Source organism: Aptenodytes patagonicus, chromosome 3 (genome assembly GCF_965638725.1).
Source record: "Aptenodytes patagonicus chromosome 3, bAptPat1.pri.cur, whole genome shotgun sequence".
NCBI lineage: Eukaryota > Metazoa > Chordata > Aves > Sphenisciformes > Spheniscidae > Aptenodytes > Aptenodytes patagonicus.
In genome coordinates this window covers 89,684,787-89,712,070 of record NC_134951.1, presented here as the reverse complement: position 1 = coordinate 89,712,070, position 27,284 = coordinate 89,684,787, and the positions used below count along the sequence as shown (strand labels likewise).

General features: G+C 43.5%; 1 protein-coding gene across 8 annotated transcripts in view; it reads left to right on the top strand.

The window, feature by feature from the left end:
- The window catches only part of RGS7 (regulator of G protein signaling 7), a 265,891-nt gene extending 244,436 nt beyond the window's left edge, over positions 1-21,455 (top strand). For 4 of the 8 annotated variants that reach the window (XM_076334190.1, XM_076334197.1, XM_076334191.1 and 1 more), the window contains exon 17: positions 20,915-21,455. In XM_076334190.1, the coding sequence (XP_076190305.1) occupies positions 20,915-21,076 (162 nt within the window). In that variant the 3' untranslated portion in view covers positions 21,077-21,455. Of the gene's footprint in view, positions 1-2,882; positions 3,028-3,072; positions 3,547-20,914 lie in introns of those variants that run through there. The other 4 variants (XM_076334189.1, XM_076334193.1, XM_076334195.1 and 1 more) reach the window with 4 other exon arrangements.
- Positions 21,456-27,284: the final 5,829 nt, after the last annotated feature.

Here is a 27,284-nt window from a genome sequence, read left to right as displayed (position 1 = left end):
CATATGCTACCTCTCAAAACTGGCCTGTTAGATGTAGTTTCCCAAATCAAAATTTGGCTTATGGAAACGCTATTAACATTGTAGCTGAAAGAAGTAGCTAGGCTCAGCTCTTAAATTATGACCACAAGGGATGATCCTTACATCAGTCTGTAAATTGAGTAAATCTGGAAATCTCCTAGCAGTGATAATTACAACACCCTACCGTACAGAGCTAAAGTAAAAGTATACTCTGGAACAGAGTTTGAAAGAAATATTCTGTAAACTGGAAAATAACAAATCCCTGCAGATCTGAGTAAGAAGGTGGGATAATTCTGTATTTGGGGCTGCTATGGATTCTGTGTATTAAAAGCTTATTTTCCCAATCAGAGAACTAAGTATGCTTCAGAATAAACACGGAAGATCTCTTAAGGAGGGTGTATATTCTAAGCTGTCACTTTTCCAACTATAAGATAAATGAGAACTACTAATACCTGGAAAAAGAGCGTAAGTTGTTGTTGTTGTTCAGATGGATACTTCGTATCTGTAAGAAGTGTAATATTCTCTGAGGCAGGGAGGGAGGTGGAGGAGAGGACCATCCGGAGAAATCCTGATCACTGTAGGGCTTAGGAGAAAAAGTACCCAAAGACCAGCAATATCCAGGGAGCAAGTGATGTAGACTACAAAAAAAATTTGTCATGGCAGCTCATGGTGTCTGTAGGGGAAAATTCAAATAATATGTAGAATAAGATTATACAAGTCAGGTCAACTAACTAATAACTAGTTTTCGGCCTGCTTTTAGGTCAAATCTTCCTAGTTTATGTGATATCACAATTCATTCCTGAGATGCTAGAATTTGGTTATGGTACACCTAAAAATTCCAGGAAATTTACAACTCCTAAATAATCAATTGTTGCAGATAAGAATAAAAAATTGTTTCACAGATTTTTTCCCACAACAGGAGCTTGCACAGCTTCCAGTGCGGTATTGAGCAAATTGTTTTAACAACTAATAGAGAACTCCTGGTTTAATTATTTTAATTAACTGGTTTATGCAGTTGAGTACTAAAGGGAACTCATACATATTTAGAGAAAGTAGCCAGGCCAGTCGACCTGTAAAATTAAGCACAAATAACTTAATGAAAGGCAAAGATAAGCATATGCTCAATATTTTCTGAGATTATGCCCAAGGCTGACAATCATGAATCATCTAACAAACACTTAATTTTGGACATGCTGTTTTAAATTGTATTCCAGTGCCACACAGCTGTTGAGACTTTTTCAACTATTTAACAAGAAAAGATGTCTTACTGTAACAGCTTACCTGTTTCATTAGAGGAAAACATAATTTAAGGCTTAACAAGTGTCAAGAAGCTGTGAATTTAATGTAGATAAAAAGTGAAAAAGTTAAAGCTAGACACAGGGAAGAGAGCGTGCCAGAAAGGACACTTTCAGTCTTTCGAAAAAGCGAGTATTAATACTGTCAGGTGATATGGTGAACCTCCCGGATGAGAAGTCTAACCCAAGATTGCAGATCATGAGCTCCCTTCAAAATTATATTGTAGGGGAAATATTCATCCTAATTTGTTCAACCTGTATTTCAGAGCACAAAGAATAAAATAGTTATTCTTCCTTTTGTGAAGACCCACCCTGATGTATTGCATTTGAGCAAATGCTTGAAACCAACTTGCAGATCCCTGCGAGCATAAATTTAATTGATAATGACAATAGATATTAAATTGTGTAACTCCACTGAGTTATAATACAGCAGATGACTTAGCAACTCATTGATATGGCAGAATAAGTTCATTTGCCAGTTACTGCAGAAAATGTAGCATCTCTCCATAGTTACAGTATTTCTTACTGTAGTCTCCTTGAAATCAGTTTGATTTTTCCGAGTTGTGCACTTAAAATGAACAAAACGATAAATGTAAGTATTAAATATCTAACTGGAGAGTTAGACAGAGCCACTTTCTATTTAATGTTTTGTGATCTATTTGCGTTACATTATCCGGGTATGGCTGTGGTATTTTGAGGAGTGATGTAAGCTTGCTGTGCCAGCTCCACCTCCATTGGATCAGAGCCACGGCAGGATGGCCCTAGGAGAGCTAACTCCTTTAATGTGGCCTTAGGAGAGCTAGTTCCTGTTACGTGGTTTCATGGCTTTTGTCTGGCTCAGGTAAAGCTCAAATCTGCCTGAAATATACCATGGTGACATACCTTACACCATCCTCTTCGTGCTGTAGACCTAACTCTTCTGGGACAGTCATTATAACTTATTAAAAGAACTTGCTAAAATCTGAAACCGCATCCTTGCAACAGGAGGAACGATGAGGAAAATAACAATGTGGAAATCCAAACACCTTCAAAGCAGTGTTACGCAGTCACATGTAATATACCTGACCAGTGTTCCTTATAAATAGTAAATACGGTCTCAGCAAACCGATAGCTGTGCTCATGAAAAAGCTGCTTTCCTGCCTATATGCAATCCGCCTCTTACTTTCTTACCTTAACTTTAAAGTAGCTTTTTGTCTTCTGTGACAGAGCTACCGCAGTTTACACATTCATCTTTGTAGCCCAAGGCACTCTCACTTGTAGTAGCCTTCTTCAAGTTCTGGGTATGACCGACAGCAAAAACCTCAGCATTAGTTTGTCATCAGCCAAAACCAACCTCAATCAAAATGGCCTTAACATTTGCTGGCTTATTCTGTGAAACAATCTGGCTGGCTGGCAGTGCAGGTGTTTAAGCGTAAGGGCTTCCTGTGGTTTAAGATTTGACAGACTCCAGTTGGTGCCCCTAGTTATTTGACAGTGATGTGGCAACACTAAGTGGTTGCTGATGAACAGGTTTGCAGTGATCATGCCTCTGTTTTCTGTTTTTGTTTTTTGTTTTTATCTTTTCCTCAGGGGAAATCGCTCACATCAAAGAGGTTAACCAGTCTAGTGCAGTCCTACTAAAAGGATCACCTTGTAGCATGGAAGCAGACTCAAATCATTACACATACTTTGTAGCTCACTGATTGCCTGACTCAGAGGACAGTAGAACAAGATGTTGCATGAGCAAGGACCTGACTTGTTTTCTTTTGTGTATACTAAGGCATTACAGACTCCGAGGGACTCTCTAGCCTTTCGATGCCTCCATTTCGAAAACTGTCTGCTCACTTCCTCCTTCATATCAAGCTGGATCTGTGTCTTTTTATTTTCTGCAAGCTCAAGTACAGTGAAAAAAAAGCTTCTGCTAGGCACAGTTTATTAAAAAAATACGTCAATCAAAAACTGGAAGAAATGTAAAAAATGCATATATTAATAAATATACATATGGCATCACATTTATTGCACAATAAATTAGCACAGAAGGTTTCATTTCACTGATGTATTCACATTGAGAAAGAAAGCCTGTGTCTTTGTCTGTTGTCTGTATATTCTCTGTTAATGTTTCTTGCATTTATTTTTATACCATATTTAAAAAAGAACACCTTTTACTCCAGATGTATTAAAGTTGATCCTTTCTCTGTAAATTTGTGTATGTTTATATTGTTGTTTTATCTTTCATTAAAAGATGCAGAATCTCTTTCCTTTGGGAAGTTTGAGATTTTAATATTGAATCTGAAGATTAGTCAAGTGCAAAATCATCCCCAAAAGTTACACACCTTGTGCTTTCTAAAAAATGACATGAAATGGCATTTTCTTTCTCTCAGTGACACCTAATCAAACACACTTTATTGATAATCATTTACTTTTTATTTTCTTTTTATCAAGCTAGCAGCAGAGGGACCTTTCCAGCTTGCTCATCATCACATAAGCAAACCTTTCTTTAAGCTAGACCCGTTCTGTAATAGTGCAGCCTGCACAGTGATTCAGTCGCTACCCAAGACCGGATCGACTGAACTGCATTTCCTTAGGAACGGACACGAACAAAGCTGGCTGAGAACACAAGTGTATGCTTGCTAAATAGGAAGGAGAGTGTTTCTTTCTCCTTGCTGTCACTTGTGATACAATGCAACATTTTAAGCTGAAAAGGTAGTGGTTTGGGAGTGCTAAGTATACTGTCTGTAGAGCAAACCTTGGGTAGTAACGCAGGAGGCGGTCATTTTAATTCAAGGGCTCTATTCAGGCGTGCTGTTGTATGTCTACTGCTGAGGTTACTCACACAGAGACCTATTGACAGGTTTATGAGAGCATGTAGACGATGCCCATGAGACAGCAGATGTGGAGCTTCAGAAGCTAAACTGAGCTGGAACCAGAAATCTCTGCTTGGCCTAAGAAACAGCACTTTTGATCGACAGGGATGGCGTAAGGATGGAAGGCAGAATCTCTGAGTAGAAAAGCGATGATGGGAACTAAGTCAAACGACAAAATGCTGATACCTCCAGGGCATCGTAGGGCGCGTAGGACAAACAAGCCTTTTTAGCAGTGCACAGGATAGACTCAGGGCAGCCGACTCTAGTACCATCTGTCATACTGACTTTGGTTTGATATTGAGAAACAGGAATCTTGTTTCAAAGGGACTACCAAACCTAAAAATGCACACCCTCCCACGCACATACACGAAGTGGGACAGTCATAGACACAATCAGGCAATGAATTTGAACACATTAATGCTAGAGTCATCTCATTTAACATCAGATACCTACCTGAGTTGTGGCCGCTAGGGACAGGGCTCCTGCACAGAGCAGCTGTGGGCCGAAGGGAGCTGGGCTGCCTTCTGCAGGGAGCGCTCGCTTCTCCACTGAGCGCTCGCTTCTCCACTGGCTCTGTCAGTAGCCTGGTGCAGCCATAGCCCTGACTGCAGCATCTCTGAAGAGGTAGTCTGAATGAACCCAGGACAAAATGCGTTATAAATCACCATGAATGGCTGTTCCCAGGTTTTGCTCAGTTGGGGTTTCTGGAAGTTTGGGATTTTTGTTTGTTCTTTGTTTTCACATGCCACTGTGTTTCTGGTTTCTAGCTAGGATGATAATCACTGCTTTAAACTGTCTCAGTTTTTGTTAGCACAATTCTACTAAGCTTTTATCAGAAAACACTGGAAATGCCTCATGAGAGCTTGATTTTATCAAGAGCTCCATCTAGGTCAACTCAAAATAGTCACAGTCTAGGGAGGCCAGATGAATTTTAATAAATAGCCACATTGAACCCCAGATCTTAAACTCTGAGATTTAATTTTCCTTTACCACAGAAATGCGAGCTCTGAGGCATGAACTTGGGGCCAGGCAATCGACAGAAATTTGAGCTTTGTTTCACTTCTCAGTGCCAAATAGAGATATTTATTTCCAAACTCCTGCTGCCACCAATTGCATCAGCTGGTATATTGCCTGCTTTGCCTTAGGACTTAACTAATTAGATACCAGCGTCTGCTTTGAAGAATCACTCGCTTCAAATAACTAATGTTTCAAATTCGTGCATTAGGTATTTCATGCAACTTTACCCTAAGAAATTTTTTTTTTTTCCAAATCACTTTGCAACACCAACTGGCCGATAAAAAGATGTGGAGCATTTGTATTCCTGAACCCATTTTGTACTTATTCTAGTTCTTTCCTTTCAATAAATATGAAGTCTCTATTGAATGGCTGTCTTACCCTGTATTTGCATAGGATTTAACACAATGTCTGTAAAGTTAAAATATGCATTACTAATAAGGATTTCAAAGTAGTCAGGGAGCTGTATTAAGGTTTCATTTGAGCTTAGTTTCAAGTGATGCAACTCCACTGTTACACATGAGTGAATTTGGACCAAACAATGTAGCCTACAAGCAGATGATTTTTAAAGGGTTTGTCTGCAATCTTCTGATACTTCACCTGATCAGTCATCTGCCAGTGATACAATACTGGGACTGGAAACTCCAAGTAGGCACAAACTTCCTTTTACTCCCCCACAGAGAAAAGCTAAATGTTTGTTTCCAAATTTATATGAAGATCCTCTTCCAAGAATTAAGATTAACTCAGATTAAGGCATGGTTGTACAACCACCAAACAGCTGAAGTATGACTTTGGTTACCCAATGTTATACCCGTTAGGAGTTTCAGTGAGGCCACGAGTCTGCTGAGGAAAAAAGGACCGAGAGAGAAACCCAATCTGAAGGGACCACATTTCTTGTCTCCTGGGGAAGAGCCATCAATCAGTGCCTCATGGCTCTGCCCAGGAAGCTGAAAGCACCCTCCGTTGGGGGATATTAATTGTAATATTCATTGAAATAACCCCTTGGAGCTGGGAACTTCCATCTGAGAGTTGGGGTTCATCAGAGAGTCTCTTTCCTCATGCATCCTTGTGCATAAAACAGCTCTTAAGCCTACAGGGGAAAGAAGTGTTCGCTGGTGCTGCTGCAGCCTTGAGACAGTTTTGTGCTCCCAGACCAGCCTGGGAAGGAAAATGGCTGGTGGGAGAGACGGGAGCTTCCCTGGCACCCACCTGACAACAGCAAAATATTCACCCATTCTTCTGTAAGGTGCAATTAAAAACTGTCCTTCAACCCTACAAAACCAAAGAGGGAGGAAAAAGGCCTTAAGTAGTGACAAGAGAAATTGCAAAATGCTGAGCTGAACCAGTAGTGGAGACTGGCCAAAAATTAATGAGCTGAAGGTGAATACAGGAGTAAGAAATGGGAATTAATTGTGGTGACCAGAACAGAACCGATAAGGGAGGAGAACTGGGGAACTGAGTAATTAAGAGCAAGAGAGGCTGAATGCAGCTGGTGGATTGCCAGTCTGTTGGCCACAGCCGTGCAGAGTTGGAATCAAAACCCAAAAAATCAGACAAGATAGCTGTGGTTCACCCTTTAAAACCCAACAATGACATTTTTTTCAGCTAGAAAGCAATTAATACCAAATAGCTAGAATTGCTTTTTTCAAATTGCACCCCTAATATTGTTTGAAATCATGAGACATAAATGCCAAATAGTTCCCCAAGAAATAACAAATAGGAGGGCAAAAACCAGTTCCAGAAAACGAGACCTGTAGGAATGCATTTAGGATGTTTATTTATTAAAAAAAAAAATAAAGCCAAGGGAGACAACTAAAGTGAGGGAAGGCTGTTTTCTTTAAGTAACTGGAATGAGGAGTTGGGAATGGCCAGTGATTTATTTGCGGCTTTTCTAATTATTTATCTTTATGCCAAGTGATTAACAGCTGTTTGAATTTAGATTTTTAGATTACCGTATTTTTAATGCCCCTTCTAGCTAGAGATGTTGTGCATAGAACTAACACTGGACTTATTAACTTAGGTGCATAAAACACAGGAATTTTGCTAAAAGAAAGTTAATAGCTATAGGGACCTATATAAAATAAGGTTTTAATCCCAAGATGTTCAAGGGAAATTATCGACAATTTCTTTGAACTTATTCTGTGTCCACAATTCATTTAAGCAAGTTACTAAGTGGTTGTGAATCATAGCAATCTGCCTTTTGATCTGACTGTGCTGAACAGATTAATGCTTTTGTCTGCCGTGAGTTGAAGGTAGGCTGAAGTCCCAATATCAAAGAGGCGGAGGAGAAGAGGGGATGATATCTCTGAGCCCGGGCTGCCCCTCCTCGTGCTGTTCCGGACTCTCGAGTCCTCAAGTGACACGTGTACAAATAAATGGGTTTTGTTTGTACAGACATTGGCTTGAGGGCTGCAGGGTCTCTCCAGACAGTCATTATCTCTGCCACTATGAAGTTTTTTTCCTAATATCTAAACTAAATCTTCTTTGCTTCAATTTATCTCTTTATTTTTGACCAGGCTGCTACAATCACTATAATAAAATGTTCCCTACCTTTTGGCTCAAATACGTAATGGCCATTGCAATGTTACAGCCTCCTTTCATTTTCTTACTGGTGTTTTCTGGTGTTGAGTGACTTCATTGTTCTCCTCCAGCCTGGGGGGTGTTACAGCTTTCCTGGAGGACAGGGCCCAGAGCAGGCTGCAGGGCTCCCACCCAGGTTTTACAGGAGGAGGGCAGAGGATTACTGTTGTACTTCTGTCTGTACACAAAACTACGGGGCTTGCCCTTTTTGCAGTAGATGGCCGCTACTGAATTGTGCCAGGTTATGGGGCACGGTTATGCTCAGATCCTTTGCAGTAAAACATAGATGGTTGTTGCCCTTTGTGTGCAGCTGACTCTTCTTGGGTCAGTACGGTGTCTTCAGTTGTCCATTGAGTAGCATCCTCATTTTTCAGACCATCTTTCTCTCTTCCCAAGGTCACTTTTCTTTTTTGATTCTAACCTGTGAAATACCTGCAGTCCTTTTACCTGCGGGTATCTTTATGTGTGGGTGAGACTGAGGAGTCCGCTGGCCCGATTCTTTAACACAAACGCATGAATGAGAGTGAGGAGCATCATCACTATTTGCCATAAAGGATCTGTATGTGTAAATTGTTAAGAGAAATTGCCGTGACAATAAACTCTGAGAACCTGCTCAAATGCTAGGTGATAGTCCTTATTTACAAGTGTGGACCTGGACAGTAAATATCAAACAATATTAAGACACAATTGTAAATGTTACCTTGTTAGTGGCATTTGCACAATTTTTATTGTACTTTTTCTTCGTTCCCAAAATATATTCTGCTGCATTCACCTTCATTGGCTCTTTTTTTGATTTGGCTAGATTTTGAAATGTCTCATTAGATTCATCACAGATGTCAGCTTTCAAAAGAGGTACTATTTACCACCCTTCCTCTTAACCTTGCGGCTGCTTCTTCCACATGTGTATTACATAAATGAGGCATTTCTTGATTCATATACCTTTCCTATCCACCTCTTTATTCCTTTCCCCCTTTCCTTTTTAAAAGATGTGTGGTAATGTCATATTTAATGTAACTTACTTTGCTACCTTTTTGCTGAGAGGAATGTATAACCTGAAATCTATGACCTTTTTTGAGTTCATCTCTTCTGATGCACTGTTCTTTATAGGACTCGTCTTTTCTTTTAGACTCTTTCTTTTCTCCCCCTCCCCCTCAGTAACATCTCTTTTAGGATTCTCTGTCTTTTATGGTTCTTTTCCTTTGTTCCTCTGATCCTCGCTCCATTGATCCCTCCCGCACGTTCCTACAGTGCCCGCTAATGCTCTTTACACTTACCCCCTCTGTTTTATCTTTCTTGGAATTGAAAGAAATTACAGGAAAAAAAAAGAGAAAGCATTAAAGGAAAGGCAGGCCAGCACTAGGGCCGAGGCTGATCCAGATGCAGAATGTGCCTCTGACTGTGGCCTGATCTCAGGGGACCGTCCTGCCCCGGGTGCCTGCCTTTCCCCTTCCCGACCCTGCTCCCACCAGCTCTCCACTCCTCCTCCAGCCACTGCTGCCCCAAACTCCCCTCTCTTTGAGATGTTGGTGGGGATTCAGACATTACCACACAAAGGCATTTTTAAACACCTAACGTACTTCCCTAAGGTCCTCTGTGCATCAGCCCCTCTCTTCATAAAATCTTTACTTTGACTGGCAGCAGGGTTAAGGTATCCATTCAAAAGCTAGCCTGGCATGCCATGGTATGGCAACAGGCCACAGAGTGGCTGTTAGTAACGTTACCACCTTGGTTTAAACTGCTCTCCAAGTCTCTCCGTAAAGCCAGGCTCCCGCACCTCACCGGGACCCCCCTGACCTGTCTGGATGTCTGTGCAGGAGCATGAACCTGCCAAAACAGAAATGGAGACCTGGAGCATCTGACCTTTCCTTTCTTCCAAATAAACTTAGCCCCAGTGCCCAAGCTAATGTTGGTAAACAGCATATAAATGCCATATGTGACCAGGGCAGGCTTACAGGGGCCAGGAAGACCATTGGCGGGGATGGCGAGAGGCAGCTGAGGAGCCACCAGCAGAGCTCCAGGCTGATGGAGAAGGGGCCTGGGGCGATGTCCTGGGGAGGAGGGTGCCTGTTCAGGGGTGCCGTTACACGGTGGGGACATCCCTCCTCACCTGGTGGGGAGGTGTCGCTGGGGACCTCAGGAGGTAGGAGGGAGGTGAGTTATTCATTAGCTTAGGTGCATTGAACGGAGACAGGCAAAAGGAAGGGGTGTGTGCCTCCCCTGGTGCCCAGGGCTGGGGGAAGGAAGCGCGCAGGTACTCGTGTCATTCACTGCAGGCATTGCAATTCAAAATAAATTGGGAGCTTGAGTTTCTTTCATGGTAACAGCATGGTGAGGGAGTCCACAAAGCGATGCAGAGCGTCTCGACCTCTTATCAAAGAAAGTGTCTGTGGGAGGCAGGAAGGAAGATTAAAGCCCAAGACTAGGAAATATTTCTAAGTCCTGGTCCATACTAGTCGGGGAGGTAGCTCCAGTGAAGCCAATGAACAGGTCTATGGAAGCTCATGTTGTACCTAAATCACAGATAAAGTTTTTTTGAGGAGGGGGCATAAATGTGGAATTTCATCAATGGGTAGACTTTATTTTAAATGGTCTGGACACTAGCAGCAAAGTAAACTGCTGAAGATATGGTGCAGACAATTAGATAGCTAGTGCTCAGTTAATGAGGGAATTGGTTTCCAGAAAGTCAGTTATAGGCAACAGTTAAGTTCGTAATCCCTAAGACAGTTTGGGTTGCTCCACTTCTCCTTCCTCCACCCCACCTGAAGTACTTCAGCAACCTTGCTGGGTCCCTGACTAGCAGGGCCTTGCCTAATCTTTCTTCTCTTGCTTTCCTTCTCAGTCATTTTCCTCATCCTTTTCTGTCACTGTTGAAAACCCCAGACATGAGGGAATAACTGCAGCTGCTCTCCCACCTGTGCATTTGTGTGCAGGGGGGGATTTTCACGTCTATCTTTATTTTCTTCCTGTAATGAGAACACTTGAAATGTCAGACTTCCATTTTGTTCCAAAAGGCTTCTTCCCAGTGCAATTCCTGTCATACAGACCCATATAATCTACTTCTTCTGTACACTTGTGTATTATTGACATTCAGACATTTTATTGGGAAAAAAATAAAACCAAAAACAAACAAAAAAACCCCATGGAAGATTGGAATTTTAGGTATTTCTTCTGCTGTTGGTCAGAGCTGAGTGGAACAACAGACAAACAAATTGACCGCTACTCTCTGCTCGAACCTCATCGCCGTGTTAAAACTGCACTTCGGGATTCCCATCTGCAAGGAGCACTGAGCATCTGCTGACCTTTCAGTGCCTCTGTTGGCATCTCCCACTGTTTCTTCTTGCCCCAAACTCCCAGTGTACTTCCGCTGAAATCAGAGATGTGAAACCTGTAAGACTGACTTTAAAGCGTAGTTACCCTTTGCTCAGCCGGTACGATTGTGCTTGCTAGCTGGATGTCAGTTGTGGTACCTTTTTGGTACAGTAGGGTGGGGTTGGGTTTTTTTTTTTTTGAAAGATGGTTTGGACAACTCCTGCCACTCCTCCCACCCCAGACCACACCATGTGCTGGGGATGCACCTTTGTCTCTAGATAGCTTTTGAAGGCAACTTCTTTCCACCAACAGCGTGGACTAGGGAGAGTGGCTTTGATCACTTTGTGTCTTTTAATGAGAAAGAAAAAAACAAGGGTTTGGAGGCCGTAAGACTTCGAGGAATAAGAGAGGGGGGGAGAGAGAGAGAGAGGAAGGAGTAATAAAAATAAAAAAGAGCATAAAAATAACAGCTGGGATAGTGACATCAAGGCCCACCATGCGCCTGTCATTATGGCTATCACTTAATTTCTGTATCCTGAGAGCACTCACGGATGGCTGCCGACCTCCCGCTCTGTGTGTTTAATGCTGTGACCAGTGAAGCATCAGGAGTAAGCAGACGAGGAGCAAGAGACCACAGGACACATGTGTGTTTGGTGGCACTGTCTGACCTGCGGCTCAGCACTGGGTAATAAAAGGCTGAGCATTAGGAAGACAGGAGGACTTTGATCTACGTACCCTTCAAACCACTTAGAGCCCGCTGCTTTTATTTTTCATCTAAATAAAGATTTTGAATGTGCTGCCCCAATTGCAGCATGTAAAAAAAAAAGAAGAAAGATGAGAAAGAAGAAAAAGCCTTTCCGTGCCCAACGTGGTGAAGAAGTCTAATGCTGCCCGTAGAAGCCGCATCCTTTTCCAGTTCCTGAAGCTCCTGCACCAGGATGGAGCTCATTACTGCTCATTACTGAGGCCTCGCAGTCTTGGGCATGCAGCAGCAGCGGCGGCTGCCTACTTGTTCTCGCTCTGCCAGAGAAAAGCTGCCTGCAGCGGTCAGCATCAGTCCTTCATGTAATGCAGAAATGGCTTCTTTTAACAGCTCTCTCGCCTGGATACTCTTACTTTCTGTTTTATTGGTACTGACATAGCAGCACCAGCATGGCCAGTGTATCAGCGCTGATCTGGTACAATACTGCCAAAATTTTAGTTCTGCTAAGGAAAAATGTGTAATCTGACTTGTGTAACGCTGAGTATGAAAAATATTAATTATAGAAATTTATTGGATGGGACATTTTTGGTATTCACTATAGGCCATTATTTGAGAAATCTAAATAAGAGCATAAAATCAGAAACAAAGGAAGGAAGTCAAAACAATTTTCTTTACCATAGTAAAGCAAACTAGTTTGGTGTTATCAAGTTTGCTTTTTCTTCCTCCCCCCCCCCCCCCCCCCCAAATAGTTCTGAATATGCCTCTTCTCTATATTTGGGTGGGTTTTTTTCCTGGTTGAGTCTTGCTGATTTATGCGCTGAGAACCGGTATTCACAGGATTTGATTTTCCTCCTCTAAACCCTCAGCTACGGTGATGTCAAAAGTCGCTGGGCAGCAGCCGCAAGTTTTGCTTCCAACATCAGCCACCAAAAGCTGTGCCAGATGCGCGCAGCACAGCCGCCCCGTAACGCCTGCTCCCCACGCCGCCGGCAGCGGGAGCGCTGCCCTCGCCGGGGCGCGGGGGGGAGAGGCGGGAGGGGGCCGGGGCCGGGGCCGGGGCCGGGGCCGGGGCCGGGGCCGAGGCCGGGGCGGTTCCCGCGGCGTGGCGCGGCGGCCCCGCGGCGCGGGCGGCGTGGCAGGAGTGACACCTCGTGGGTGCGCGCAGGAACCGCGCCCGGCCGGGCGCCGGCGCTGCCCACACGGCGCAAAGATGTTTCCGCCAGGGGAAGGCAGGAGCCCGCCTGCCCCGAGTGGGCAGCGCCCAGGTGCGGGCCCCGCGGCGGGGCGGGGGGGGGGGGGGGGACGGGCGGGACCGGGCGCCCGGGCTGCAGCCGCTGGGCTGCGGGGGCCGCGGCCGCCCGCCCTGCGCCGCCCGAGCCGAAGGCCGGATCCTGCCCCTTCTCACACAAACGCTCCCCGTCCTTCCCCTCTCCCCTTGCAGCTCTTTTTCCTGGTGAAAGAGTGGGTTCCCGAAGAGAAAATGCAGGCTGAGGTAAACGGGGGCGCGGGAGCGGGAAATGAGGTGCACGTGGCGAGCAGGGGATGACCTACGTGCTGAGGCTGATGCCGCACTGCGTTGCCTCATTCAAAGTTGGTGAGACCAACGCACATTTTACTGATCGCGTGGTCAGAAGCTAAAACCGAGGCACGGCACAACTAACACTAGTCAGTATTAAAAAAAAACAAAAACCAAACCCACACCTTTCTTCACGTCCCAATAAAAAGAACACGGAATATTTTTTGTTAGGTTGCACCAGAGGAGAGCGTCTCTCTTAAGGCGGTTCCCGGGAACCGATGTCGCTGCACTACAAGGAATTCCTTCTAGGTTATTGGGATTGTATCAAGATACATTTGGCTTGTCTCGAATGGACTTCAGTAGCTATGGGCACTTGTTTAAATAATGAAAAATCAGAGTGCTGTGCCACTGCACATAAAAGTAGCCTCAAACGAAGAAGAAACAACGGCAGCCGTGGGGCAAAGCCAGTACATGAAGGTCTGATTTGACTCTGGAGACATGCAGAGGCTGAGGACTGGTGGAAGAAGTAGTTACACTGATTTGACTGCAAGTGCCCAAGAAGCCTGGGCATGTCCCTGGGAGGAAACCCCAGTGGAGAGCCCCCTTCCAGCAGGCTGCGCACGGGGAAGGTGGGCTTTGAAGTCGTGCATGGGAGCACTGCTTCCAGTCGTTCCCCTGATTGCATCCAGGGCAATGGGATTTCGGTCCTATGATCTGTAAGCAAACAGGCTGGCCAGAAGGAAACACGCTCCCCGTCTAGTTCTGGTTTTAGGGGGAACCTCTTGGCGAAGGCTGAAATATCACTGGTTAACCACTGCCAAACTGCAACAGTGCAGTCTTTATGGCTCTCCACTCTTCACTTGCTACCTGGATCTTGGTGAGAACGAGAAACCCAATCTAAAAACTGTGCTTGAATTTCATGGGCTTCCACCTGCATAGTTAAATTACGTTTTGTGGGTGCTGCAAATACATGGGTTTCATTTGCATTGATTTGGGGCTGCCTTTCCCCTCTTCTCCAGAGCCCCTAGTCCGTGTGATGGGATTGCTGCGAAACTCTGACTCTGTATTTCAACCTTTTCCATCTCATTTTTTTGCATATCCCATTCCAGCTTTACCAAAGAACCTGCACTCTTGTCTGTGAGGACAACAGGCAAACCAGGGCTATGCACCCTAATGACCTCGGACGCTGAACCATTTTGGGGAGGCTTTTCTATGGAGAATTATGTGCGTGGGGAGCCGCTCTTCATCTTTGAAACTCAGAGGATGAAAGAAATGCTTTTTCTCCATTAGTAAGAGACAGCCAACTTTCTTAACATAATGTTTAATGAAAAATATATTAGGTATTTGTATGTAACGTTTTTATGTCTGGAATGGATGTTATGGAAAGCAATTGTCTTGGCTTTAGGGGATGGAGAGAAAGTTTGTCTTTGCTTGGATATATAGCACTCCCCTTTGGGATGGTGTCATTTGATAATTCCTGCCACATGTTCTTATGAGTAGGATGTTTTTGTTTCCTTACTGTGTCTCCCCCGAAGTCCTGCTGGGTAACATTTCAGATGGTCACGGTCAAAAAAAGCATGTGACAACTTCCAGATGTTCAAATAATCAAAGCGATCTGCAGATCTAAGGGAGCACACCAACAAACAAATGAAGGATAACTTGAAGGGCTGCAGTCTAGGTGGGGGGTCACGTTCAGAGGTGGCATAGCAGGCTGAAGGATAGTCTTTTAATATCTGGAGAATTCACTGATGTCTACATCATTTGCTAAAAATGAGACAGTCTGATGATGTGGCTGGGCAGGCAGTAGAAACCGACAACACGGGGTCTGGTCATGGTTTTCCCGCAGCTTGGAGCAGCGCTGGCTTCCCAGGGGAGCCAGAAGGGCTGTCACGGTGTGGCGTAGCTCTGAGCTGAGCTGGCTGCTGGCCTCCAGCTTGCGTGATGTGGCTGGGGCTAAGAAACATGACCGTGCCCTGCTGCGGTCCACACCACCACCGCACCTGGGGCTGCATCCTCGCTGAGCTGGCAGTGCCCAAGGCAGTGCTGCAGTCAGCTGAGAGGGGAGGACACCTCTCAGAGCAGGGAAACACGCCTGCTTCTGGCTTGCTCCTAGCTGGCTTGTATAGGCACCTGTTTAGGCATTAGTAACTAGTTCAAAGCTGGGTTTTGGCAGCCCTTCATCAAACCCCTTCGTCATCCCGGGTGATTTTTGTTGGTCCATACTCCCAGCTTTATAGAAACAGACAAGACAATTGAAAATGTATGGTGGGACATTGTATTCCTCTTTGGGAATGTAGAAACATTCGTCATCAAGAAAAAAAAAAAGCTCGTATTAGTCACTGGCAACCTGATATTTGTGGAGGTGAATGAGCACGGTTGTGTGGTGCAGCATGTATGGAGCAGCAAGCAGGAACAGTAGGATGGAGGCTGCACGTCGCTTACTGCTGTCACGCAGGCTGGGCGGTCCTGTCTTTGGTCACAGGAGGGACAACGTTCCCACCCCACAGGATCCTACAGCAAGTCTGCTGGTGCCTTTTCGTATGCTGGCATTTCACGTGGCAGTGCCTCCGCTGCTGACGGCATGCTCTTTGAAACAGATGTGCTCTGCATCGGCCTGCTGTGTGTGCAACTGGCACAGCTCTGCTGGAAAACTGTTTTACAAAGCCTTCCATGTGGAGCAGTGATGGGGAGGGGCAGGCATTATTATTATTATTATTATTATTATTATTATTATTATTATTATTAATTTCTACTACTACTGCTATTACTACTACTACTAATTTGTGTGGAAACATTGCTGGCTCAAAACCTGGCTCAGCTGCTGATGGAGAAAGGAAGATCTGATCACATCAAGGGAGCTGCTGGAGTTTCGAACGTTACTGTGACTCCTGCAGGCTGATGCTTTTGAAGCGTAACTATTTGGGAAATTGCTACCAACTACTCTTTCCCCTTGGTAGTAAGGCTTTATGTGACTTTTCGTGCAATCCTATATGGGTCTTTTACTGCTTCGGAGGTAATGGTGTAGCGTGCTAGCAAATTCAGTTCCACGCTAGGCAAAGGAACAACTTTGTGACAGTTTGTCCATCATCAAAGGTGGCTTTTGTCAGTCAGGCTCTCCGTATCGCATTCCCCAAGAGTTTGGAGAACTTCTGGCAAGATTATTCCTTGGTTTTGTTCAAAGAATCCCTTTGTATATACATAGAAGGGGAAAGACCAATACACTGGTCACCTGGAAAATCGGACCATGGTGCCCATGTGCATGGAGGGGCCTGAGCCTGAGAAGGGCATTGGTAGCAGTGTGGGGGCCTTGGTGGAGGCACACAACGACATGGGCAAACACGCAAAAGTGAGGAGGGTGCTACAGCTCACGAGGAGACTGGTACCTGAATGTGCTGCAGGAAAGCGGTGGCCATGAACAATTAGATCCGGGCCATATAGCAGATATTTATTGTGGTGAGTCATCTCTGTCCTGTTTCATGTCTGTAAGATTGGGATAACAAGGTCATCTTACGTTGTAAACCCTGAAAAGGTTTGGAGGCCTGTGTTCTTCTACTAGCTGGAGCATCGACATCATGTGCTTCCGTCATTTATAACGGGGTTGTCAAGACTGCAAGCTCTTTGCCCATGTCCACAGGGAAAGTTATAATTACCTATGTATGGGAAATTAAAAATGGAAGTCATTCGCTGCACTGGAAGCTGACTCAAGAAGGACAGATCATCAGTGGGGAGACGTGATAAGGAAAATAAAGCTACTGCATCACAAACAGGAAAACTGTGGGAGAAAAAAACCAAGTGGCCTCTACCTACTACCAACCCATCTATTGGTGATCCACCCGTCTCTCTACTCCCTACATATTTGGATGTTTTTATTTAAAAAACAGGCAAGGGAGCGGGCGGGGAGGTCTGGCTGGGGCAAGAGGAAAGCGGCTAAAGGACCTTTTCCCTGGCTGGTAAATCCGCGCCTGGTCTCCCTTCAAGGCTTCGTAGCTTAGAAAGAATTGCAGTTTGTTCTTCAAAAGATGTGTCAGTCTGTTATGGATTAAGGAGACAATATGCCTTCCACATTTACTCTCCCCGCAAAGACTGATTTTTGGAGGATTTGCTAGTCACTTCATTTCAGACATATTTCTTAACGTTTTTGGATTTCTTTGTGGTTAAACTTAGACTCTCTCCTTCCTGAATCCTATAAGGCTTGCTGTGTGGTGTTTGTCCTTTCATGGTCATTACTGATACATACCCGCTGCACTCATTGTGCTCTACTAAAATCATTTTGCCAGGGTAAAAATTACAAATTAAAATATTCTCTCAGAGGGAGGACCCCAAAAATAATTCTGTAACAAAAATTCCCCAATCATTTCCAAACTGAACTTAATTTAAAATGAAAGATAAATCCTTCCCTTTACTACTACCCAGATGGGATCTTCCAAAGCTTCAGACATGAATAATCTCTCCGAATTTTCCGGCTATTTCAACATCCCAGCCGTACTGAACCCAGCCTGTGGCTCTAGCACCCATTCAGGAAAATCTGCAGACAAGGCCAATGCCTGACATCTCTATCCATTAAAATCAATGGGCACACCTCTTTTACTTTCCTTTCTCGGTTCTTGTTCCCTGCCATTGCTTGTTTGCAGCTGGACTTCCATTTTGCCCTTTTTAATGGGAACTTGGGAAGTTCCCACTACTTTCCTGTCTCTGCCTCTTCTTTCTTTAGAGTCTCTAGTCTCTGTCCCTTATTTTAATAGCCGTCATTCTCATCTGTTGACTGCAGATCTTGGCCAAATCCTGATAAAGTCAACAGAAAGGTTTCCCCTGGAATTTTAGGCGTGTTTCTGTTGCGTTTTTTCTTTCCTCTCCGTATTCTTCTTGCTGCCTGGCTGACTGATTTAAACAAGTATTTTCAGAACAACTTGTCCTCAGTTGACTAAACTGGTAAATAATGGATAAATATAGTTTTGATTGGGAACAGCTTTCTGGCAAAGGATGGAGTACAGCACTAAAGAAGAATTTTTCTCACCTTGAGTCATGGGATCTGGTTGGTTAAATTAAAACCATTTACTTAACCTGCCTGTACAACACACAAACATCAGAGATGTCCTTTAGCTGTACTGATACTTTGTGCCGCCTACACTACACTAGCTACAACACCTGGGCACTAATTCTGTTTTGTGAAACAGAAATAGCCTGGGTTTCTTTCTTTCTTCGTATCAAAAGCAGCACAAATCTAATTTATATATTTAAGCAAAGACTCGGGCTTATTTTTCCCAGTTTTTTTTTTTTTTTTCACCATCTGGAAAGGAAATGTTGTTCTGTCATAAGCTTCAAGCTTCAACACATAACAATTGTATTATAAATTCCTCGGTGTCCTAAGGCTGGCTACCTACCTCCGTAACTCAAACCTGCTGTGACAGTACTGTCTTCTTATCAAAATGTGCTTCACCGAGCCTACAAAAGGGATGTTACTATGTTTGTTAGGATAAAACTTTGCATATTGGCTATGAAGCGTACAGAGGACTTCTATAAATATTTTTCTATGTGTTTATTCACACAGAGGAGCTAGAAATATAAGTATTACAGTGTTCTTGATATACATAGTAAAAGTAAAACCCAACTCGCAACAGTAATATAAGTCATTGTATTTTGAATTTTTATTGTAATAAATTATAGCAATAGTTCACACAACCCAGCTATTATCTCAGATTGTCTCTCTGCAGAATCACAAAAACAATCTGAGTCATCCCGACTTGATTCATGTTCAGTTCCTGTTTGGGAAGGCTTCCCTTTCCTTCAGACCGCCTGGTAACGTTTTTTTCTGTGAAAGCTCAGATTCTGTACAACAGTCCCACAGTCTATGGTGGGTTCTGCGGCATGAATCATGGAAAATATGCATCCCTGCTTATTTGTAGCTGGTTATTTTTGCAGAAGTCCATGTGGAAGAAGAGCCATGAGATTTTTTTTCTATGTATGTGATACATGTGTCCTTTTGGCGCTCTGATGGGAATTGTTTAATAGAAACTTATCAAACACATCAAAAGATGCTCAGCATTCGAAAGAGGGGAAAGAGGTGGAGTTGACACGTAGAGCCGACACTGAGTATGAACCAGTTTCAGAAAGAAAGAGAGTGAATTTACCTTTATAAATAAAGCAAGGAACCGGAGAGTTGTTTCCCTGTTTCTCCCAGGGTCGTCTTCATGGTCTGTCACTAAATTCTTGTGAAACTTTATTTATCTTTGTTGTGGCTTTCATTTCACCTACGTATAATACGTTATTTCAATTAGTACATGCAGAATGTATTATTTAATTAGTTTATGGAGCTGATTAGTTAATAAATAACTTTGGCACTCTCACCTGAAAAGCATGATAGAAACAGAGAGTATGACTTCTACTTGCCAGCCTTCCTTACGTCACTTGAGAGAGACCTCTCCGAGCTGAAAATGCAGCACAGTAATTCTATATAATATCTTAGACATGAAGTGAATAATAACGTGTGAGTTCAGGGAAATGAAACTACACATTGTAACAATGATACTAGCTAACATTTCTGCAGTTGAACAGTTCAGCAGTGAGCAGCTTTGTTTCTGATAGTGTCCTGCAAAAATACGGTACTAATTTTACTGTTGGTAACAGAGGTAGTATTAAGGGCCGGTAAGAGAATGAAATCATCACTTAAAACATTGGCAGATGTTACAAAGATTAGGGTTATCATATGTAATGAGGATTAAAGGAACTCTGGAAGAAAAAGTCTGAAGCACCCTCCACCTGGGAGCAGTGAGCTTAAACAGGACACGCCAGGTCGTGTCCAGGGCATCAGCTGGACATGAACTCCAGGAGTAAAACTGGTCGAAAACTGATGTGACCCCTGGGAATATGCATTTTTGGCAGGGAGGCCTTGTTTCCTCCATACGTGTGTTGAGCTCTGAAGCACGGTGTTTGCTTCAGGCACCCCTAAATGCCTGAAAACCAGCGCGGGTGCAGGCAACAGCTCTGAGAGCGACCAAAAGACTGGAAAGCACATTCTGGTAGAAGTTGTAGGTACGCAGTCTTTTAAGCGTATCAAGAAAAGGTTAAAGGTTTAACCGGTTACAGATGGTGAGTATTTACTTCAGGACTAACGCTCTTCCAATAAAGATATAAAAAGATATATAAAGATATAAAAAGATCTGGCGGCTGGAGTTGGACAAATGTGCAGGAGGAAGAGGCTACGCATTTCACCAGGGAAATACTTAGCTACTAGCATGGATTGCAATAGGTTATTGTGGCTTTTCTACCATGAGTAATTTTTAAATTGAGAGTAGATGTTGTTGGGTTTTTTAATCTAAAAGATGTACTCAAGTTTAAACTGGATCAAATTCAAGGATGTTCTGTGTCCTAAATTATGTGGTTAGGTGACCACATGGCGACTCCTGGTTTTATAATCTGAAAATCCTTTTGCTCTGTCAAATAGGGCTGGAAGAGCTTTTACTGTGATTGAGAATTTGGATTCATGGATGCTCATTGTGTTTACTGGGGTCAGCACTCACCTTTCTTCCTTCTCCTGAACCAGCTTAGCACTGACTGGTCCCGGCTGCAGAGCTGCACTAGGCAGACTGTCCTGCCTAGCCCAAGGATGCTCCTTTTTCACTTATTTCTCTCCTCCCAGGCTGGAACCCCACATTCATTTTTCCGAGGAGCCAGGAGCCACCTTGAACCGGGGAACTTCTGTAGCGCTTTGAGAGTAACCATTCACAAAGACCTTACAGCTCTGAACTACAGCACGCATAAAGAACACTTTTTTTCTAGCAACTACAAAATGCTGCAATAAGCTTTGCTCAAATGAAACCTCTATTAGCGGTAGTGGAGCTTTGTGTTAGCCACCAAGGATTTGACTCTCAGATAATTGTGATTATACGTTCTCTTCAGAACAACTTGTATTATTTAAGAAGAAAATCAAACTCCAATCAAGCTGTTCAGAGGCTTTGAAATATTCAGATGTAGAGCTCCCAGCTTCCCTGTTTTAGCCATTGGGGTACAGTGCAAAATGCTGCTAAGCAGGCAATAGTCTCAGGATTTATTGCAGTGACTGAACTTATAAATACAGAAAGTTCACAGAAAAGCCTGCTCTCGTGAACTTTCAACCAGCATTTGCGAACTAAGAAGCCATAGATGATTTATATAATAAATGGATGCGTATCTGTCCAAATGTTTAATAAAGATAATACGTGAGAAGCACGAAACAAGTCATTTTCCATTGCAGTAAAAATATATTTCTTCTATTGAATACAGGACAGTGGCAATAGCAGTTTAAACCTTTTGAAGCTTTTATATTCAGAAGATGATACTCTGACAAGAATTATACCAAAAATGCAGGTCTTAGAATGGGAATTGTCAGGTCAGATAAGATCAAAATTTGGTAAAGTAATGATTGAATTCTCTTTAATTGATATATATATATACACACACCATTTAAATAAGACCTTGATACCAAAAGTAAACTGAAATGTGCAATATGATCCAGAAAAATCTGTTTTTATAAATACACTTTGTCCCCTGGAAGGCATGGGGACAGTGATGCTATTGATTTTAAAAGGTCAGATCAGCTGTTTCTGGTTGCTTTGGCTATTGGAGTATGCCTGGCCTGAAAAGGCGAACGCTTATTTGGCCTACAGTTGCCATATACCCTGCAACTGCCTGCTCCCTACGCGTGCTCTCTCTCTCTCCCCCACAAAGTATTGATCAAGGACACATGAATGCTACCAAGCAAATAACATGAATTACATCTACACCATCACAATAATGGTGATTTTTTATTTCCCGGGTGGTCCCAAGAGGTGTGAACACAACCTCCAGCCCCAGGCCAACATTTACCGTTCTGTTGCCAGCACAGCTGGCTCCATGACTGGGAGTCTGGTAAGATGAGTTGAAAATATTATTTCTTCCCCATGCACTCATGTACCAGTTGCAACTCAAATATATTGAAGAAGTTTTCTCTTTAAGTATATCTCCACGTATCTGCATTTCAGATTTATATTATTGCTAATTCATTTTACATTTTGCATCACACCAAGTGCCTACGTTAACTCTTGATATTTGGGCTCGACAAGAAGAACAAGAGGGAAGTGAGGAGAGGGGAGAGACTAAAATGAAGTGTGAGTGTATTAGTAGCATTTCTAAGCTTGGGTCTGGGTCTACTGAGTCTTTGGCAGCACATTTTCAGTCTCAAAACTGGAGTGGTGGTTGCCCATTAACACTGGGCAATTCCCAGGATGGGAGCCTGTTCTGTCCCACTGGCACTAACCGCACCTGCGGCACGAGGTCTGCCACTCTGTAAGCACAGGTCTGCTCATTTAGCTTGCTTAAGTCTTTTCACTTAAGCACACACACGCACACACAAAATGCTTCTTTTGAGTCTAGCTCCTTCATCCTGAAAGGATGCAAAGATGCCCGTGCTTCTTGCTGCCAAAGGACTCCCGAAGCCTTGCATTCTTGGAAGAGGTAAGTGGCGGAGGAGATGGACCTGCAACAGTAAGAAGGAGCATTCCTCAGAGCTAGAAATTACAGCACAACTCTGGTTAAGATCCCAACCTCCAGCTTTACTGATTACAGTCAAGAACCTCTAGTGACACTAAATGCTGCTTTACTGCTGCTATTAGTATCAGGCAAGGAGATGCTACAAGTAGTTGCCAGCCAAAGATTTCACTCCACAGGGCTTTACTAGAATAGAAGAAGGTGAAGCCAGATGATGGAAAACACATTTGACAAGAGTTCGGTGTGATAGACATCCATTCCTGAGCTGTCACGTGCTGTAGTACCTCTTTACATTCCTACACAGTGTTTTCAAACAGTGAGAGGAAGTGGTCAATCCTTTCAAATTTGATAGAGCGATGCTGGCATTGATTTCTGTGGCTGCAGTCATGTGTCAAGAGATTATTTGTGCTGGCACAGCGAGTTCAATACATGTCTACATCCTTGATACTTGAATCTCAAAAACTTCACTAAAAGAGATGCCAGTTCTAAGCACCAGTTCTCCATAGATGTAATCATAGTAACAGTCACCACATTTGTGCTGACAGTGGCCAACAAGGGCTGAAATCTTGGCCCTGTTGAAAACTTTGGTAAAGATTTGGCTGAGAAGTGCGAATAGGTTTTCACACAAAAATAAGTTTTGTGTAATAATGGCAAAATCTTTTTGCTTTTCGACATCCTGGATGTCAATGCCCTTAGTTTATAAAAGTTCAAATTTGTTTGTGCCAAAATGAAACAAAAAAAAGTTCACTTCTCATTTCCATCTCTCCCTCCAAAACAGAAAACCTGGTAGGACTGTTTAATGCAGATGCTGGCAGAGCCACAGCCCAGCTAGGTACCGTAATGGTGGGTGATGAGGCGAGTCGTATGCCAGCTGAATTCCTTCTGGTGAACACAATGATTTGGTTCAGGTTCTTAAAAGCTGCTGGCACCCTGGTCTGCAGCCCCAGACAGTCTTTAGAGAGTGTCCAGCCTTCAGACAGAAAGTTTCCTCTTTGCAGAGCTGATCTAACGAACGCCCTGCGCTAATCAAAGCAAGTCTGTCCATTGGTTTTAATTGACTTTGGAAGCCAGCTCTGTAAAACAAATACCTGTGGCACCAAATATCTAAACCATGAAAAACACTATGGAGCATCAGGTCCTTGACCTGTAAGCCATATGAGATTTCTGAATAAACGTTTCTAAAAGTTGACTTGATCATAAGGAAAGGAAATTAACTGAACTCACAGACATGCCTCATCTTTTTGGTGACCATAGGAATTACTATTAGTGTGTTGTACAGAGATTGAAAAATGCTGCCAGAAATTATAGGTTAAGTGGGATCTTTTTGTTATAGGCTCTTTGACTATTTCCCTTTAGAATGAGTGTTTATTTATTCATGCTGCTGATTCTTTTTTAGTTGCTCCTTGCTGATGCGTTCAAAAAGGTGGGCAACGTCAAACGGAGGAGAAACAGCAGATGGCAGCACCAGGCTGTTTTATCTGGGCTGTTAGAGCAAACTGGGAAAAAATACGAACCTAGCTCAACAAAAATTTCTCAGAGTTTGTTTGCTTTCCGATCTCCTTCCTTTCTCCTATTCTTTTGGATTTTTTTTTTCCTTCTGTGTTTTTCTACTCACTATTGGAAAAAAGAACAGCAAAGGAGGAAAATTGCTATGTCAGGTCATCCTGCATTGATTTAGCAGAAGATAGTAAGACCTGATGTGACCTGCTGAAAAGATGACATGAGGTTATGGCCTAGCCTACCAGCGCTTCACGTGGTATTAAACACTCCACAGGGGCAACATCTGGAGGGTTAAACAACTGCTGGGTAATGCAATTTTAAATACCACTTCATCAAAGTAATAGACTCCACAGGACCCTCTTGGGATCCGTAAACTGATGTGTTCCAGGCTTTGTGTGCTGCAGTCCTTTTGTGTAACACATTAAGGAGAGCCTGATAGCTCTGACTATTGCGGAGTGATAGAACTGAGGTTTGCAAACTCATCTACAGCACACTGCCTCGCTAGGCCTAGGATCAAATGCATGGCCTTTATGGTTTTTCTCTTATTTTTTTGCTCAAAGCTTAATAGTTTGTACATCCGGAAGTCTTGTGAGCTGCGGAGAAGATTTTAGAACAACAGATTTACTCTTGAGTCTATTTTAACAATGGTGTATGAGCTTCAAAAGGAGATCGGATCCCATGCTTTCTGTTTTCCAGAGTAGTTACAGAGGAGGGAGCAAATCTTCTGTGTGCTCTTCATAACCAGCCAAGCTTTCAACCTGAATAACAAGCAGATTCCTCAGGCCCTTACCGGGCCTGGCTCCTCTCCTGCATTCTTCAAATACAACCTAACCATAGCTCCAGCAATACAAATCATGACGGAAATGTGGTCTCCAATTTGGTGGACCGTGGAGGCTGGTGCCACCACCTAGCTGCAAATCAACGTACCTGACAGTTAGTAGAATGGTGTGCAATTTTCCGGAATAACTCCTTCCACTATTTCAGGGCTGCTAAGCAACAATTAAGAAAAGTCCCATTAAATAATTAATCACTTTAGTCCCATTGAATAATTAATCATTTTAAGAGAGGACAGCTCAAGAACTTCTTCTATTGCCTGCTAATGCAACATTGGCTTTCTGCATCCAAATCCAGCAAAACCCTCAGCCCACACAGATCTCTGTGTCTGGGCAGACAGAATTTGATAGCTGTCACCAACCAACCTTTGTCACTACCAGGAGCATGTGGAAGGACACTCAGTAACTCCTTTCCAGGGAGAAAAATTTAGGGTAAGGCTTGCAGCTGGCATGAACCAGCAGCGTTCAGCCAAGGTCAATGGAAAGGCTTCGATTCTTTCTGAGCACGTATCTGCCCTCACTGTTGTCCTTGCTTGCAGATCCTCCTCTCTGCTTTACTGCAATCATTTCAGATCAAAGGGCAGTGGAAAATTCCTCAATTACCTGACACAGTTTCAGTTCAGAAATGTCTCTGGGTAAGTTTTTGTGTGATGCCTTTCAAAGAGGGATACGTACAGTAGTCATAGAGCAGGGGGAGGAGTTCTGAAGCTAGCTATAAGCCACCACTGCAATTTTATTCTTGGTACTAGCTACTTGTAAACTCTGGGAGGTTATAGAGAGACCAGAGAAATGCATTGTTGCATCTCTGTCTCCACTGAGCCATATAAAATAGTCAGTCTTCAGCTACCTTAGCGTCAGCAGGAGCACAGACCTGAATCGTCCCTGAAGTGGGTGCTGCAGCCTCACCTGACATCCTCCATGCCGTTCCTGCCCAAAATGTTTATATCAGGCAGTCCTATCCACAGCTAATCATATTAGGTAAACTATCCTTTGGAAATGATAACATTTATGAATGCATATATATGAAAGATGCCCTCCCCTCTCTAAACTAGTTTGTGGCCTATGCTTTAGAAACAGAACTTATTAAAAGACTGCAGGCATATGAGCTACTGTAATTTACTTACTGGAATTATTTTCCATCCCTCATTACTGCTGAGGAGACCGCGGCTGCCCTCCATCTGTGGAGAGGTCTTCATAAGAAAATGGGGAGCAGTAGGGAAACAGCATGGATTCTCCAAAGAATGCATTAGTTTATTTATTTATTTCAAATGTCTTTCATGTCTTGGCTTTGTGCATCTTTTCCAAGAAGCAAATGCTTCACAGATGGAAAGAAGCAATTTTCAGTTGTAAAAATTCTAAACAGTTCAGGTGAAATGAAAAACAGAGCTTCCTGGAGACATGCCAGCTTTTTTTTTTATTTTTTCCCCCAGCCTCACTTTGATTGTGAAAATATTCACCCACCTCCAGACTTTATAGCATGAGAAATGCCCTGCCTGGGGTCTAATCCGTGCCTGAGGTATCACTGCAGGGTTGATTGGAAAGGAAGGCTCCTATTTCCACACAGACACTACACATCTGCTCTGATTTTCTGCAGGGTAGATCCACAGGAACCCTACTGCAAAAATTGACTCTTACACAAACCAAGCTTATACTGGCATAGCTCCTCTTGTGGAGTGAGTTCTGCTATGTTGTCATCAGGAAAAGGTCTAATTTGTCCACTGATACTCTGTTTTCTGTCAATTCATATGGCTAGGTAGTGAAATTAGGGGAAAAAATCATAGGTGATTTGTGAGAAAGAGTAATGAGCTTATTTTTAGATACCTCCTGCTGAGAATACCTTTTAGGATTTACGGCAGATCAAATTAGCAGGAGCTTTTGTAATTACCCTCAGAACCTTTGGATATCACACACTGCCTATGAGGCACTTAAATCTCCCACACGCTCCCCATGGGGACCTTAACTCATCCTCCAGGATATCTGCCTCGGAGCCAGACACCTATACATCTGTGACCTGCTATGTGTAGACTAAAGCCCAGCAGCGGACAAAATAGTATCTCCCCCGCGCTGCCAGTGGCCGTGGGTGCGGAGCCGGAGTGATCCCCACGCGGGGCAGGCGTCTGCAATGCAGGGAATGAGCACAGGGGACAGGAGCTGCCTCTGGGAGACAGAGGG